We start from the raw sequence: 18,287 nt of genomic DNA, 5'->3' as shown, positions 1-18,287 counted from the left end.
TAGATCAGTTGAACACTTCCGCTAATGGACAGGAGGATGAATATAGCCAGTTCCCAGATCATATTTTCGGTATCAAGTCTCCTACTTTTGAGAAAAGTAACAGTTTGCTTCAAGTAGCATCCTCTTTCATTACAAGGAACTTTTGAAAACAATGGTATGCTACAGTATACACTTGATGACAATTTATTGATAGGTATTTTATTCCTAATAAAATAGTGGAGTGTCTCTCCCCTCTTTTATATTTATTACTATTTTCAACATGAAGAGGAAATACAAGGTATTGCAGCAGTAAATAATTTCATGATTTTCTAAGAGATGTATAAATTTCACCTTATTTCCTGTCAGCAGTTTGAAATCCAAGACTTCTTTCATATTTGTGTATTTACACTAGAGAAGTAGCAGTGGTTGGTGCAAGAGCACTAGTTGTGGAGTGAGAAGACCTGGGGAGAGTCCTGCAGCTCACCGTTTTAATCTCTCCATTCTAGAATTGTGATAACCAAATGAGTTCTTTGATATATGGAGAAGTGTTTATATTATAATACATTGCCTAGATTTGTCAGTTATCAATAGATCTCTTCTTATAACTGACTATAGAAATGTTAGCAAAGTAGATATCTATGAAATATTCTCAGGAAGAAAAGAATTTTAGGAAATGTAATCTGTCCAAGTAGATGCAGAGCTAACGATTTTACTGTGGGGTAGCTGTGTTTTTGATATCTACTGTAAACTCAATTTTTAAGTGTAGTCAGAGTTATTAATCTTTTATTTCAGGCCTTCTGGTTTGTTGTAAATCAGAGAAAGGCTTTTCCAATTCTGAGATTCTGAAAACTTGTCACGAATTCTTTTTTACTTTTATGCCTTCATTATCTTCAGTTAAAGTTCTGAACTTTTGGGAACTTATGCTTGTATAAAATTTGAGATTTGGAGCCAACTTCATTTTTTTCCAGTTGGATATTCACTTACTGTAATCTTTCTTTCTTCCTTCCTTCCTTCCTTCCTTCCTTCCTTCCTTCCTTCCTATGAGTCTTTTTTCATTAGAGAGAGAGAGAGAACGCAAGCAGAGGAGGGGCAGGGAGAGGGAGAGCGAGAATCCTGAGCAGGCTCCTGACTGTCAGCACAGAGCCTGACGTGGGGCTTGAACCCACAGAATGTGAGATCATTCCCTGAGCCAAAATCAAGAGTCAGACACTTAACCAACTGAGCCACCCTGGCACCTCCTGTAACCTTTTCATTGTTTAAACATAGATTATGCTTTAATTTCAAAGAAAAGCATGATAATGTCATTTTATTGAATGTGATCTGAAAATGTCCTTTGTTTTACCTAGCTTTCTGATAGTCGTGAGAAAATACAAGATCTGTTGCATGAAAACTACATGTTGCAGGATGAAATCGCCATGCTAAGACTGGAAAGAGACACCATAAAAAATCAGAACCAGAGAAAGGAAATGAAATATTGTGAAGACATTGAAAGTGTAAAGGAAAAGAATGACAACCTTCAAAAGACCATAAAACAGAATGAGGAAACATTATCAAAAACAATATTCCGATATAGTGGACAGCTTAATGTTCTGACTGCTGAGATTACGATGCTAAAGTCTAAACTGGAGAATGAAAAACAAAACAAAGAGAGCCTGGAAGCAGAAGTTGAATCATACCGTGCTAGACTGGCTACTGCTGTACACGATCATGATCAGAGTCAGACATCAAGAAGAGACCTAGAACTTGCTTTCCAGAGAGCAAGAGATGAATGGTTTCACTTACAGGACAAGATGAATTTTGATGTGTCTAAACTACAAGATAACAATGAAGTTCTTTCTCGGCAACTTTCTCAAGATGAAAGTAAATTCAATGCCCTGGAAATTGAGCTCCGTCACATAAAAGATGCTCTCCGAGAAAAGACTTTACTTTTAGAATGTGTACAAAGGGACCTAAGCCAAACACAATGCCAGAAGATGGAAATTGAACACATGTATCAGAAGGAACAAAGTAAAGTGAATAACTACATTGCAAAGCAGGAATCCTTCGAGGAAAGGTTATCTCAACTACAAAGTGAAAATATGTTGCTTAGACAGCAACTAGATGATGCTCACAACGAAGCTGACAGTAAAGAAAAGCTAGGGATTAATATCCAAGACCCGTTTCAGAATATCCAAAAAAACCTTAAAGCTAAACGTGGAGAACAAGGTCTTATGCTGGGAGAAAGAAATAAAGAGTTAATTGATGAATGTAAACACTTAAAAGAAAGAATATATAAGTATAAAAATGAGAAAGCAAAATTAAAAGTAAGTATCCAGAAAGATAAAAATTTTTCAGATTTCCAGAAAGAAAACTCAGGTAATATTTGATGATGGCTGACTTGTGAATCTAGTTGAATATTAAAAAAAAGACTATAAATCAACAAAAAGCATAACTCGTATGCAGCAAATAAAAATTAGACCTGAGAGGTGTTTTGATTTGAGTACAGATACTATGTCACCTATGAAACTTTAAGAGGTTAAGTTATACACTGTTACTAGTCTTATACTGCTATAAAAATATTTTTTTTAAGTTTCTTTTGAGAGAGAGTCGGAGAGAGAACATGAGCTGGGGAGGGGCAGAGAGAGAGAATGCCAAGGAGGCTCTGCACTGCCAGCGTGGAGCCCGACACAGGACTCTCAAAGTCAGGAGCTGTGAGATTCATGACCTGAGCCGAAATCAAGAGTTGCTTGCTTAATCGAGAAAGCCACCCAGGCACCCCTACAATAATAATTGTAATCTTTGCCACCGCATTTTATTACTGTGGTGAGCTGGTAACTGAAAATGCTGAAAGGTAAAATGAGTATTTTGAAACTTAGATTCAATTAATTGAGTTAACTGGACAGTCACTTCAGATTTCCCAGATGAAATGAAGTGTAGGTGCTCTTTCTGGTAGTACTTTTCCTTTGGTAGCTTTTTATACATTTTAAGTTGGTATGATTTTATTTTTATTCACATAAATTTCAATTTTCAGTCTCAAATCATGTGTTCCTACAACCTCCTAATTCTTTAAAGGTATCTACTTTTCACTAAATCATAATTTGGGACAACTGTGGTGAGTGTCAGGAAAGCCATGTTTGAGTAATCTTCCCACTGCTGTTTATAACTTATTTTAAATATTTTTACAAATAATTTGCTCATTTCGAAGCTCAGTTACTGTCATGTGGGCATAAGTTTGTCCAGTACAAAGAGAATTGTATCTCTCTGTGATTTATTAATTTGGCATTGGATCTCCATTTTCAGACCAAGGAGGGGTTGCAGGATTCTTGCTTAGCAGGAATGGAGTGAGTAGGGGAGAGAGCTGTAGGAGCTGAGGTCAGGGGAGGGGGGTGGAAGCAGGGGCCATTGGAATGACTTTACTTTGGTTCCGAGATAGGAGTCTATTAGAAGGATAAGAGCAGAGGATTGGATATGTGAGGAACTCTGACGGTAACTTAAGCCTGCCATAAAAAAAAGAGAGAAAACCTTTCATAATAAAGAATTTACGACTGCTGTGCCCACTATGTCCCCATTTCTTTTTGAGACTTCCATAGGTTATGAAGCTTTGCAAATTCACCAGTGGAGAATGGATAGTGAGGCTGAATTCATTATCTAAGTGACATCATCCTGACTAGGCAGGGAGATAACACTTTTTGTTCTTTAACTGAATTCAGTGACCAGGAAAGTGTATGTGTTGCTAAAAGAAGGTGAATTGGGGCGCCTGGGTGGCTTGGTCGGCTAGGCGTCCGACTTCGGCTCAGGTCATGATTTCACGGTCCGTGATTTCGAGCCCCGCGTCGGGCTCTGTGCTGACGGCTCAGAGCCTGGAGCCTGTTTCAGATTCTGTGTCTCCCTCTCTCTCTGCCCCTCTCCTGTTCATGCTCTGTCTCTCTCTGTCTCAAGAATGAATAAACGTTAAAAAAATTAAAAAAAAAATAAAAGAAGGTGAATTGATGTATGTGGTGATATTTCTCAAAGTACGCATGTTAGAGTTGTCTATTATTAACATAATTTAATAATAAGATGATTTAGAAAATCAGTAACAGAAATGTCTTCTTAGGTAGTTGTGAGACAACTTCAACAAGGACTGGCTGATACTCTGAAGAAACAGTCTATGTCAGAGGCTTCCCCCGAGGTTACGTCACATCTTCGTCTGGAAGATGAGACACGGGATCTCAAGAAGAAATTAGGTCGAATCAGAAGTCAGGTATGTAGTAAATGTAACCTGTCAACAGTTAACTTATAGCTGGTTAAATAATATAAGGTGTTTTAGAATACTAATTTCCATGGACCGCTTTCTTTTGTATTTTCATTATAATTAATTTATTATGCTTTTAGTATCTTTCCAATACATTTATTTCGTAAACTCTGACTTTCATTCTACTATTTGCGTTATACGTTTTTTTCTTATCATACTTAGAAAGTTGAGGCTTTTGTATCCTTCCTCACAGAAATTGAGAGACTTTTTTCTTTCTTTCCTTAATGTAAAACTTTTTTTACAGTTGATTTATTTATTTTGAGAGAGAAAGAGCGAGAGAGAGTGTGTGCGTGCATGTTAACAGGGGAGGGGCAGAGAGAGGAGAGGGAGAGAGAATCCCAAGCAGGCTCCATGCTGTCAGTGTAGAGCCAAGGTGGGGCTCAGTCTCATGAACCGTGAGATCATGACCTGAGCTGAAAGCAAGAATTGGACGCTTAACTGACGTAGCCACCCAGATGCCCCAAGAGATTTTTGTCCCCTGCTAAACAATGTTTTTTAATGATATCTCTATTACCATGATGAGGCAAGCTGGATAAAATCAGAAGAAAATGTTTAATGGAATGTTTCAGATAATTGTCTTAGTTCTCATCTTCACTTTCGGGAAGACTCTGTATTGATTTCAGGATGACTTGTACAGAAAGATCACTTAACAAACCACTTGAACTTAGGCATTTCCTTCATTTTCTTTGCCTTTTAGACATGTTGTCAAAGCACGGAAATATTCAGATCATGTATAGTATGTACGCCCAAAAGCGAGAATTAAGGACATTATCTGTGTCCTGCCATTGGGTTTTTTTAAAGCCTTTTTGAGGTCCAATACACATCCCATAAAAGTCACCCATTTGACACGCACAGTTCACTGTCTCTGTGTACGCTCGTGCAACCATCACTGCCATCAAGTAGAATGCTTTCCTCACCCTGAAAGGAAACCCTTACCCGTTGCCCCCAGCCTCAGGCAACCACCAGTCTACTACTTGGCCTCTCACTGGAGTTGCCTCTTGTGAATATTTCATATAAATGGAGTCACACAACGTGTGGTCCCTTGGGACTAGCTAGCTTCACTTAATGTTTTCCGGGTTCATCTGTGTTGGTTACAGCTTATATCAGTGCTTCATTTCTTTTTATTGTCAAACAGTACTCCATTGTGGGCTAAGGCCCTTGTCCATTCATCAGTTGATGGACCTTTGGGTTGTGTCCACTTTTTGCCTGTTAATACTGCTGCTTATGAACATTCACGTAGTTCTTGTGTGGACACCTGTTTTTAATGTCTCTGTCATCAGATTTTATCCTCCGAGTTAACTGAGTTGATTTCACCATCTCTCTGCCGTTTACTCATGCTGTCTTTTTAGTTTCTGTTCCTCTTGCCTAAACCTATGTTATTCAGACTTGTCTCACAGTCTCCTTTCCTATGAACTTTCTCTGACTGTTCTAACTCCCATTAGCCTTAACTCTCTTGACACTTGTCATCTAGCCTGCGCAGAACAATTTAGTCCTTTATTCGATGTTGTTTTTATTTTTTTATGACAGGTAATTTCGTCTTCCTAAGTATAAATTTAAGGGATAATAATATTTGATACGTGTGGTACTTATCCTTGTATAAATTGAAAATATTTTAACTTAACAGTTTTTCCGATAAAATTAAGTACTTTATACCGTATCAATAAATTCTTCTTGGAAACATTGGTATAACAAAGCTTTTATTCTAAATGTATGCTAAGAAATGAAATACAAAATTGAGGGGTGCCTGGCTGTCTCCAGTCCTATCAGAGTCTGCCTTTGGCTCAGGTCATGATCTCCACGTTCTTGAGACTGAGCCCTGCATCGGACTCTCTGCTGTCAGCAGAGCCTGCGTTGGATCCATTGTGTCCCTCACGTTCTGCGTCACTCAGACTCGTGCTCTCTATCAAAAAATAAATGTTAAAAAAATGTGTGTATATCTACACACACACACACACACACACACACACACTTATATAAGTAAAATTATTAATAAAAGCACTTAATCAAATAGAGGAGAAATGTTCAATCAAATGTTTGGGTTTTTTTTCCCTCTCACTATGAGAAAGCTCTCTAAATTTGTCTTTCTTCCTTACACAGCCAGAACTGGGATTTACAGATTTATAACACTTTACCAACTGCAAAGATCTGGGTACAGCTTTTCTGATATGCTTTTACCACAAAGCCTTAATGTCTTCATCAGAGTACATGTTAAAGCAGCCTAACGTAAACAGTATATACGGACATGAAATGATTGAGGAACTTTAGTTTAGCAAGACTCGATTATTTCCATGTCAGTGGCTTTCCCTTGCCTCTGATGGTCATGTAAAGGATCTACTACTCAGTCAAGGAGGTGCTATTTGTACCTTGGTCTGTGAACATTGTCCACTGAGTGGTATAGAGAGGAATAAGTTAAAAGGATTATAAATGGAAAAAGTACTGTTGGCTAGTGGCATTGGCGAAAGTTGTGTGAAGTACTGAGGAGAGATTCTGGGCCTCATGCTCCCCATTTGCTGCCACTTGCGGTGGAATGAAGAATAACTTCAGTATAATTTGTATAGGGGAACACTTGTGTTGGCAGGCCACCTGCCTAAACTATCACATTGTATTGGAACGCAAAATACAGCATCAGTAATCATGCTAAATGCAGACACTTAGAGCTGACTATGTGCCACGTACCCTTCTAAGTTGTTCATCTGTTATTTCCTAATTTAATCTTCCCAACATCCCAGTGGGGTAGATACTATTAGTATTTATTTTGAGATCACTTTTTTAAGGGCCTTTGTTTTGAGAGAGAGAAAGACAGAGAGATTGTGGGGAAGGGCATGTGGGGAGAGAGAGAAAAAGGGAGAGAGAGAAAGAGAGAGAGGGAGAGAGAGGGAGAGAGAATCCCAAGCAGGCTCCTCGCTGTCCATGCAGAGCTCAATGTGGGGCTCAATTACATGACCCTGAGATCATGTCCTGAGCTGACATCAAAAGCCAGACACTGAACCGACTGAGCCACTCAGGTGTCCCAGTAGGTGCTATTACTACCTTCTATTTACAGATGCAGAGACTGAGACATGGAAGTTTTAGGTAGTGTGCTCAAGGTCATACAGCTCATAACGAGCAGAACTGGGAATTCAGACCCAGGCATTCTGGCCCCTACTAGGATATTGCTTCTCAAATTCTTCCATGAAATATCTTGTTGTCACTGAAGGCAGCATGTTCAGTTTTATAATCATGAGAATAGCGACGTCAACACCTATGTGAATATATAAAATCATAGTTGATGTGGTGCTTGGGATATGAAAATAGAAATGTTTACCATAAGGTAAATTCCTATATTTCCTCCATTTGACCAATAGATACATTTGTACATTTATCTGATCATATATAATTTAAAAACATTAACAATGTTATGTTTTGTAGGAGAGTAAGGTTAGTAAACTATTCTGTAAGAGTATTGAAACATTTCGTTTTGTCGGCCATAGTCTCTGTGTAGCAGTTCAACTCTCCTGTTATGACCTCAGAGTAGCCATCAATCAGCATGTAGAGGAGAGTGTGGCTGGCTCCAAAAAGATTTTAGTTACAGGGACACTTGGGCGGCTTAGTTGTTTGAGCGTCCTCTTAATTTCCACTCGGGTCATGATCCCAAACCCCACATCATGAGACCGGTCATGAGACCGGTCATGAGACCGAGCCCCATATCAGGCTTCACCCTGAGCTTGCAGCCTGCTTACCATTTTCTCTGTCTCTCCCTCTGCCTCTCTTCCCCACTTCTGCATGCTCTCTCTCTGTCTCTCTCTCAAGTCAAGTCAAGTCAAAAAAAAAAAAAAAACGTTTAGTTACAGAAACAGGTGATGGTGTTCTACGAGATTTTCAGAAGTTAAAATTATTTTTTTTCTTTATTTTAGTTGCAAGAAGCACAGGAACGACATGCAGAGGCCGTAAGATATGCTGAGGAGATGAAAGATCATATGCAAAAGTATAATTTAAACCTCACAGAAAATAACTTGTTTACTTATAAAGCAGATAAGCAGTGTAGTATGGGAAATGTATTACTTATGCCAGTATATCATTGTTCAGCTGGATACAAATTCCAGCTTTGAGCTATTTTGAAATGCAGAATTGTGGCATCTCATCTCTCAATGTTGCACCTTGTCCACAAAACACAATGAGAAAAATGGCACAATTCCCAAATCTTCCTCTTGACACCATTTTAAGAATTTATGTAATACCCTCATTTGTTCAGAAATTATACGGTGTTGTTTTAAATTTATGTGTGAGCATAATTATCTTAAGATCTGCATTTTAGGCTACAGGTGAAAAATGCCAGGCAAGAAGAAACCATCAAACATCAAGCGGCCCAAATTCAAGATCTTGAGAGCAACGTGATAAAGACAAGTTTGGTAAGTCGATCTCTTAATGTCTATCCTACTGAAAAGGAATCCTTATTTCACTAGTGGTACATAAGAATGTTTTGGATCATATGAAAAATCTCACAGATCAAAACAGTAGGTTCATATTGTTCCTACTTGCTACTAGTGATGTAATTCTTCTATATAGATGAAGTTGATTGAATTCATAAAGTAATGATGTTTATAGTGAGATTTTCATAAAAAAACATTGTGAGAGTCTAAAAAAACCAACATTTTGTATATACCATAGTGAGCATTTGGTTTAGTCCACCTTTGGCTACTGTTAATAATGCTGCTGTGAACGTTGGCATACAGGTGTGCGAGTCCCTGGTAATATTTCTCTGCGTGTTTCAAACGTCCCCAATCTTTGAGTGATCATTTCATCTTGAATTCTGACTTCCTCTTGTAATCTCATCCCTTCAGTGAGAGTTTGAGTTGGGTTATTTTAATGATGATTTGTTGTAATTTGTAATTACAAATCTGCAATTTATTCTCTTCATCAACAATGACTAGAGGTCATTACGCAAACGTCCTTCTCAAAGGAATGGACTTTTCTCCTTGTTGGATTTTGTAAAGGAAAAGAAATGCCAGTGAAAAAGTAGAAATGGCTGCTCGGTCAGGGCCTTACCTAGAAACATAGGGCTCCTACCATTGCAAGTTCAGAAGCTCTTTTTCTTTTTTTTTCCGTTCACTTGAGTTGATCAGCCTTTCAGAGATTTCACAATTCGATCTCAAAAAAGACTAATGTGCCATTCAGGATTCTAATTTATCGATATGTAGTGAAACCCCAAATGTTTTCCAAGCAGAACAGTTAATGTCATCCCACTCTCACCCTCCTTTGTAGGACTCACATTGTAAATCCTAAGTGGGAGCAATGAGGTAGATACACTGACCAACTCGTTTCTGTCAGTCACAAAAGCTATATAATATACATGCAAGTTTCATTGGACAGCTATACCCGTCAGGGGAACTAGAACATTCTGTTGACTGGTCCTTTTTGTGGCTGAAGAGACATTGAAAATTATTTTCTTTTCTAGACCTCTTATCAATGAGTCACATTGTATTAGGGAACTTCTCATGCGAGTAACATGACACTCTGTTGATCAGTCTTCTATGAATGAGAGTGCCAGGCGTTGTCCTGCTGCTGTGTCCTAAAGAAATCTTTAAGGTCTCTAAAACTAAAATTTGTAAGAATATCCGATACTGATGAAGCTTAGTAAAGAATAATGAGGGATTTTCTGTAGATGCCTATAGAAAGGAATTAGGGTTATGGCATGAAATTATCCGCCACTTTAAAGTCTTCCCTGTGAAACAAAAACTTAGATAGCTTTCAGCCAACTCATTCCATAGCTCTGACTTCTCTAGAAGGTCCTTATCTCCTGAATCCCCAAACCAGAGGCTTCCTGGGTTAGAAAGTTTTGGTGGGCGGGGGGCGTTATTCTTTTTGTTGTATCTTAGTTTCTATTTTTTTTAAATTTGCATCCAAATTAGTTAGCATTTAGTGAAGCAATGATTTCCGGAGTAGATTCCTTAGTGCCCCTTACCCGTTTAGCACATCCCCTCTCCCACACCCCTCCAGCAACCCTCAGTTTGTTCTCCATATTTATGAGTCTCCTCTGTTTGTCCTCCTCCCTGTTTTTATATTATTTTTGTTTCCCTTCCCTTTTGTTCATCTGTTTTGACTCTGAAAGTCCTCATACGAGGCAAGTCCTATGAATTTTGTCTTTCTCCGACTGAGTAATTTCACTTAGCGTAATCCCTCCAGTTCCATCCACGTAGTTGCAAATGGCAAGATTTCATTCTTTTTGATTGCCGAGTAATAATCCATGGAATCTATATACCGCATCTTCTTTTTTTTTTAATTTTTTTAATGTTTTATTCATTTTTGAGACAGGGAGAGACAGCATGAACAGGGGAGGGTCAGAGAGAGGGAGACACAGAATCTGGAAAAGGCTCCAGGCTCTGAGCTGTCAGCACAGAGCCCGACGCCGGGCTTGAGCTCACGGACCGCGAGATCATGACCTGAGCCGAAGTTGGCCGCTTAACCGACTGAGCCACCCAGGCGCCCCATACCACATCTTCTTTATCCATTCATCCATCAGTGGACAGTTGGGCTCTTTGCATACTGTGGCTATTGTTGAGAGTGCTGCTATAAACATGGCGGTGCATGTGTCCCTTTGAAACAGCACACCTGTATCCCTTGCATAAATGCCTAGTAGTGCAATTGCTGGGTGGTAGGGTAGGTCTCATTTTGGTTTTTGGAGGAAACTCCATACTGTTTTCCAGAGTGGCTGCACCAGCTTGCATTGCCACCAACAATGGAAAAGAGATCCTCTTCTCTGCATCCTCGCCAACATCTGTTGTTGCCTGAGTTGTTAATGTGAGCCATTCTGACAGACGCAAGGTGGTATCTCAGTGTGGTTTTGATTTGTATGACCATCTGGATGTCTTCTTTCGAGCAGTGTCTATTCATGTCTTTTGCCCGTTACTTCACTGGATTACTTGTGTTTCGGGTGTTGAGTTTGAGAAATTCTTTGTAGATTTTGGATACTAACCCTTTATCTGATATGTCATTTGCAAATACCTTCTCCCATTCTGTCGGTTGCCTTTTCGTTTTGGTGATTGTTTCCTTCGCCGTGCAGAAGCTTTTTATTTTGATGAGGTCCCCCTAGTTCATTTGTGCCTTTGTTTCCCTTGCCTCCGGAGACGTTTTGAATAAGAAGCTGCTGCAGGCAAGATCTAAGAGGGTTTTGCCTGCTTTCTCCTCGAGGATTTTGATGGCTTCCTGTCTTCCATTGAGGTCTTTCATCCATTTTGAGGTTATTTTCTGTGTAATGAACAACTTTTTATGTGAACATGTTTTGATTTCTCTTGGGTATATACCTATAAATACAGTTGCTGGTTCATATGGTAACTCTGTTAAATAAACCTTTTTTGTTTGTTTGTTTTTGTTTTGTTTTTTCAACCTTTTGAGGAGGGGCAGGCACCTGGGTGGCTCAGCCGGTTGAGTGGCCAGCTCTTGATTTCAGCTCATGTCATGATCTCAGGGTTGTGGAATCGAGCCCTACATTGGGCTCTGCCCTGAGCCTGGCGCCTGCTTGGGGTTCTCTCCCTCCCTCTCCTCTGTCCCTCTACCCCACTTGTGCACTCTCTCTCAAATATGTTTAGAAAAATTGTTTTTCTAGTTTAACCTTTTGAGGAACTGCCAGACTGTTTCCAAAGTGGCAGCAACATTACATTTTCATCAGCAGTTTTTGAGAGTTCCCGTTTTCCTGGTTCTTGCCAATGTTTGTCATTATCTGTTGCTTTTATGATAGCAATTCTAGTGGGTATGAAATGGCATCTTGTGGTTTTTGGTTTGCATTTTCTTATAACTAATGATGTTGAACATGTCTCTTTTATTTTTGAGAGAGACAGTGTGAGCAGGGGAGGGACAGAGAGAGAGGGAGACACAGAATCTGAAACAGGCTCCAGGCTGCGAGCTGTCAGCACAGAGCCCGATGCGGGGCTCGAACCCACGAACAGTGAGATCATGACCTGAGCCCAAGTCAGAAGCTTAACTGACTGAGCCACCCAGGCACCCCGAACATCTCCCTTTGAACGTGATTATTATCCATTTCTATATCATCTTGAAAGAACTAATCCATTCTTTTGCCCGTTTTTATATTGGATTGTCTTTTCATTATTGGAAGAGTTATTTAAATAGCCTACATACCAATCCCTTAGCAGATATGGGATTGTCAGGTATTTTCTCCTATTTAGTCACTTGCCTTTTCACTTTCTTGATGGTGATATTTGAAGCATAGAAGTTTTTAATTTTGATGAAGTAAACTTAATCCGCTTTTGTCTTTTGGTGTCATGTCTAAGAAATCATTGCCAAATCCAGTCACAAACATATACACGTCAGCTTTTGTCTAAGAATTTTATCATTTTAGCTCTTAGATTTTAAGTTAATTTTGTATATATGCTATGGGGTAGAGGTCTGATTTTATTACTTTGCATGTGGATATCCATTTGTCCCAGTACCATTTGTTACAATTGTTACAATACTGTAACTATTCTCATTCCATTTAATTGTCTGGCACCCTTGTGGTAAATCAGTTCACTGTAACGTGAGAGTTTATTTTTAGATTCTCAATGTTAATACATTGGTCTATATGTCTGTCCTTATGCCAGTACCGTATCAAATTTTATGAAAACTTTTTCCTAGTTATCTTGCAAATTACCAGTCACTTATGTAATAATAAAAAGTCAATGTAGTAGAACTTAACTTTGCACCTATAGAGATTTTTGCTTCCTGAAGGACCCTTTCGCCAGCCTATGCCTTGCTGACCCCATGACTCGATGTGAAGTCAGGCTCAAAAAGTTAAAATGCTCTTTCTTTAGTGTGTTCAGACTTTATTTATTTATTTATTTATTTACTTATTTACTTATTTATTTTTATATTTTTATTTTATTTATTTTATTGTTTTTTAGAGCATACACAAGCAGGATGTGGGTGTGTGTGTGGGAGAGAGAGAGAGAGAGAGAGAGAGAAGAGAGAAGAGAGATAATTTTTATCAGGTTTCACACTTAGTGTGAAGGCTGACAGGAGTCTTGATCCCATGACCCTGGGATCATGACCTGAGAGGTTGAGGCTCAACTGACTGAGCCACCCATGTTCCCTGCCTGTGCCAACTTTTAGTCTCTCAGTCAGTGCTGTCAACTTTCATTTCCATCAAATCTTGGCCATAGGATGTCTTGACTCAGTCTACCACTTACTTCATTATATTTTATTCTCTCATTATAATGCATAGACTCACCCATACTTTTCACCATCTAGGAAGGAAAAGATTAACTCTGGGCTATTCCTCTTTCCTGTTAAGCAATCTTGCTAATCCATCATCTTGCAATTCACAATGAGATCCTCTTCTGACCTGGTTCTTGTGTGTAACACTGGTGTTAATCCTATTCTTGGCACAGATCCTACATTCTTGGAAAACACAGTAGCCTGTATGGCTTTCTTTCACTTAAATAGAAAGATATGCATAGCTATGCGTTATAGCTCAGCATATAATTAATGGAATATACATTACATCATTCAAATAATTCAGCTGTACAAAGTGAGGTAGTATTATGTTGATTTATCAGAGACAAATAGTAGATTGGTAATTTGAATGACAAAAAATTTTTGAAGCCAGCTTGTATGATATGGAGAAGCATTGTGGGACAACACAAAGATGAAATGGTCTTACCTCCCCCCACAAGCAAGGTTGGAGTAAGGTAAAGGAGAATGTGCAGTTAATTGAAGTAGTGCTAAAGGACAGTACATTTGTTGTGCTACTGAGAAGATGAAAAATGATTTCATAACATTCTCTTTATTTCCTCACTGAGGGAAGGAGAATGAAGATTGAGTATTCAATGGATTAAAAAATACTCAAAGCTGCCTATTCCCTTTAATTGAAATCAGATCAAAGGCCCAATTTTGGTTATCAGATTGACTCTTTCTAGTTTTTCAACTATTGTGCTTCAAATCATATGTCTCTGTGCTTCTACCTTCACTTGAGGGGAAATTCTAAAGAGGCATTCCTGCCTACTTGTAAGAATTGTTGTAAGTGAAGGGAATCTTAGGAAACTTTCTTAGACACAGGAAGATGGCAGAGGAGTAGGAGGACTCTAGGCTTGCCTCATCCCACGAATACAACTAGATAACAATCAGCTCACCCTGAATACCCCAGAAATCGACCTGAAGACTGACAGAACAAACTCCACAACAAAAGGGAGAGAAGAGGCCACATCAAAGAAGGTCCTTGATGCAGAAATGTCGTCTAGAAGAGAAACCGATCCTGGCTGCTGCAGAGGGGAGGGAGTCGAGGTTGTGGATAAGGGTGAGAGAGAGAGGAACGCACAGGGGAACGCACAAAGAGAACATTTCCCCATACCCACTGGCTTGGAAAACAAGAGGGACTGAATTGCGTGAGTTCTTGCCACCAGTAGTGCTTAAAGTCTGGAGTTTTAAAGGGCATCCGGTTTAGCTGGGATAGAGCCCTGAGGTACTGCACTGCTCTTGGGCAGAGGGCAGGCAAACAACGTGGGAGCATACAGCATGGATACAGTGATCTGAAGAGTGCCTGGGGCACACAGTGGGGAGATTATTTGCTCTTCTCAGAGCACGTCCCTCAGAGGCAAAGTTCAGAGAGACCTGTCTGTAGGAACAAAGCCGCTGGCTGGCACCATCTCCTTCTCCTGCCCCTCACCACAAACATAAAGCCACCTGCAGGAAGCAGTGCATTGCTAACACTGGCTACCTAACTTGCTTACACCAAGCACCACCCCCTTGCCCTCTGGTGGAACTACCCTTCTCAATCACTCTTGCTTGAGTTGCAGCACAGCAGACCCCTCCCCCAAAAGACCAGGACAAACACCTGCCCACACTACATCTCCCAACCAGAGGGTTTCCCTTGGCCTCAGTTCCAGTAGAGGTGGTGACAGGTCTCATTTCCTAAGCAGACCAGAGCACACCTAGTTAAAACTCACTACATTCAGGTCAGGGACCAAACACTCACCAGACCAGGCAAGGAGAGCCTCTGCAGACGACTGGCCTGAAGGATAGCATAGCCAGAACACAACAGCAGGACACATGCAGCACACACTGGTGACACTCCCTGAAGTGCTAGACCCTAGGCATTACATGACGTCTTTTTCCTCAGTCCATTACTTTCGGGAGCAGGTGACATAACTGGCTTCTTTAAGACACAGAAGCTGTCAGATACTTAGACAAAATGAAAAGACAGAGGCATTTATCCAAATGAAAGAACAGGATAAGGCCATGGCCAGACACCGAAATGGGACAGATGTAAATAGCACGCCTAATGGAGAATTTAAAACCATGATCATAAGGATATTCAGTGGACTTGAGAAAAGAATGGAAGACATCAGTGAGACCCTTACCACAGACATAAAAGAGTTCAAGGATCAGAGATGAAGAGTGCAGTAAAATGAACAGCAAGCTGGAAGAAGCAGAGGAGCAAATTAATGACCTAGAAGACAAAGTAATGGAAAACAATGAAGCTGAAGAAGACAAAGAAGAATTATCCAATGAAGAATAGACTTAAGGAACTCGGTGTCTCCGTCAAATGTAAAAACATTCATATGATAGGAGTCCCAGAAGAAGAAGACAGAGAGAAGGGGACAGATAATTGACTTGAAGACAAAATAACTGAAAAATTCCCTAATGTGGAGAAGAAAACAGACATTGAGATCTAGGAGACACAGAGAACTTCCATCAAAATCAACACCCAAGACATGTTGTAATTAAATTTGCAAAATATACTGCTAACATCTTTTTTTTTAGTGTTTTGTTATTTGTTTTGTTTTGTTTTTGCTTTTGATTATTCTGTGACAGAACGCAGACACAAGCAGGGGAGGGGCAGAGAGAGAGAGAGAGAGAGAGAGAGAGAGAGGATCCCAAGCACTCTCTCTGTGCTGTCAGTGCAGAGCCCACTGGAGGCTTGAACCCAGGAACTGCGTGGTCACGACTTGAGCTAAGATCAAGTCATGCTTAACCGACTGAGCCACGCAGGCGCCCCACTGCTACAAATCTTAAAAGCAGCAAAACAAGTCATTAACTTCCAAGGAGAAACCCACAAGGCTAGCAGGAGATTTTTCAATAGAAACTTTGCAAGGCATAAGGAAAAGGCATGATATATTCAAAGTGCTGAATGAGAAAAATCTGCAGCCAAATATACTCTATCCAGTAAGGCTATCATTCATGATAGAAGGAGAGGTAAAGAACTTCTCAGACAAACAAAAATGGAAGGAGTTTGTGACCACTAAATCAGCCTGTAAGAAATATTATCGGGAACTCTGAGTGGAAAGGAGAGATCAAAAGTGACAGTATAAAGGCAGAAAATGTAAAAGCAGTAAAAATGTATATTTCTGTAAACAAATCAGTCAAGGAATGCCCCCAAAAAGGATGTACAATATAATAGCTTATCTAAACCATGGGGAGGAGAAAAAAAATGAGTTCTAACTTCATTGACCATCAACTTAATATAGACTGCTACATGCAGAGGAGGTGATATACAAATTAATGCTTATCATATACCAACACCCACTAATAAACATGCAAAGAATAAAGAGAAAGAAATCCAAATATATCATTAAAGCAAATTAGAAAGACATCAAAGAGAGAAAAACAATAAAGGATTTGAGAAAATCTCCAGAAACAACCACAAAACAAGTAGTAAAATGACAATAAATAGATACCTGTCAATAATTATTTTATATATAAATGCAATAAACACTCCAACCAAAAGACCTAGGGTGACAGGATGGATTAAAAAACACGACCCATCTGTATGCTGCCTATAAAAACCTCATTTTAGACATAAAGACACCTGCAGATTAAAAGTGAGGGGATGCTTGCACTGTTGGTGGTAATGCAAACTGGTGCAGCCGCTCTGGAAAACAGTGCGGAGGTTCCTCAAAAACAATTGAAAATAGAACTACCCTATGACCCCTCAAGAGCACTACTGGGAATTTATGCAAAGGATACAGGAGTGGTGATTCATAGGGGCACATGTACTCCAATGTCTAAAGCAGTGCTTTCAACAACAGCCAGATTGTGGAAAGAGCCTAAATGCCCATCAACTGGTGAGTGGGTAAAGAGATGTGGTTTATATATACACTGGAATACTACCTGGCAAGGAGAAAGGGTGAAATCGTGCTATCTGTTGCAATGTGGATGGAACTGGAAGGTATTATGCTACATGAAATAAGTCACAGAATGACAGATATCATAAGTTTCCGCTCATATGTGGAACTTGAGAAACTTAACAGAAGACCGTGGGGGAAGGGAAGGGGAAAAGTAGTTACAAACAGAGAAGGAGAGGGGCAAACCATAGGAGACTCTTGAATGCAGAGAACAAATAGAGGGTTGATGGGGGGAGCGGTGGGTGAGAAAGGAAAGGGGGTGGTGGGCATTGAGGAGGGCACTTGTTGGGATGAGCCCTGGGTGTTGTCTATAAGTGATGAACCACAGGAATCTACCCCCAAAACCAAGAGCACACTGTACACCCTGTATGTTAGCCAAGTTGACAATAAATTCTATTCAAAACAAATGGAAACGAGGGGATGGAGAAAAATTTATCACGTTAAAAGAAAAAGTAGCGATACTTTTGTTAGACAAAAGAGTCCTTAAAACAAACATTGTGGGGCACCTGGGTGCCTCAGTCATTTGAGCGACCGACTAGGTCTTGGCTCAGATCATGATCTTATGGCTGGTGGCTTTGAGCCCCATGTTGGGCTCCAGGCTGACAGCATGGAGGCTGCTTGAAATTTTCTCCCCCCCTTTCTATGTCCCTCCCCAACTCTGTCTCTCTCAAAATAAATAAACTTAACCAAAAACAAAGACTGTAGCAAGAGCCAAAGAATGCTACTATATCATAATAATTCCAATAGGAAGATCTAACAATTGTAAATATTTATGCACCCACCATGAGAGCACTCAAGTACATAAAACAATAACCAACATAAAAGAACTAATTGATAATAATACAGTACTAGGGTAATTTAACACCCCATTTACATCAATAGATCTTAGTTAAAAAAATCACCAAAAAATACATCTTAACAGAAAATCACCAAAGAAAGAGTGG

At 39.7% G+C, this 18,287-nt stretch overlaps 1 protein-coding gene across 1 annotated transcript in view; it reads left to right on the top strand.

The window, feature by feature from the left end:
* Positions 1 to 18,287, top strand: part of LOC102965978 (ankyrin repeat domain-containing protein 26-like) — a 105,775-nt gene that overhangs the window by 76,327 nt on the left and 11,161 nt on the right. The window contains exons 16-19 of the mRNA XM_042977124.1: positions 1,326 to 2,282; positions 4,055 to 4,201; positions 8,146 to 8,216; positions 8,547 to 8,640. Of these exons, the coding sequence (XP_042833058.1) occupies positions 1,326 to 2,282; positions 4,055 to 4,201; positions 8,146 to 8,216; positions 8,547 to 8,640 (1,269 nt within the window). The remainder of the gene's footprint in view (positions 1 to 1,325; positions 2,283 to 4,054; positions 4,202 to 8,145; positions 8,217 to 8,546; positions 8,641 to 18,287) is intronic.

The sequence above is a fragment of the Panthera tigris genome (assembly GCF_018350195.1).
Source record: "Panthera tigris isolate Pti1 chromosome D3 unlocalized genomic scaffold, P.tigris_Pti1_mat1.1 chrD3_random_Un_scaffold_66, whole genome shotgun sequence".
In the NCBI taxonomy this organism is placed as follows: Eukaryota; Metazoa; Chordata; class Mammalia; order Carnivora; family Felidae; genus Panthera; species Panthera tigris.
This window is presented reverse-complemented; position numbering and strand designations above follow the sequence as displayed.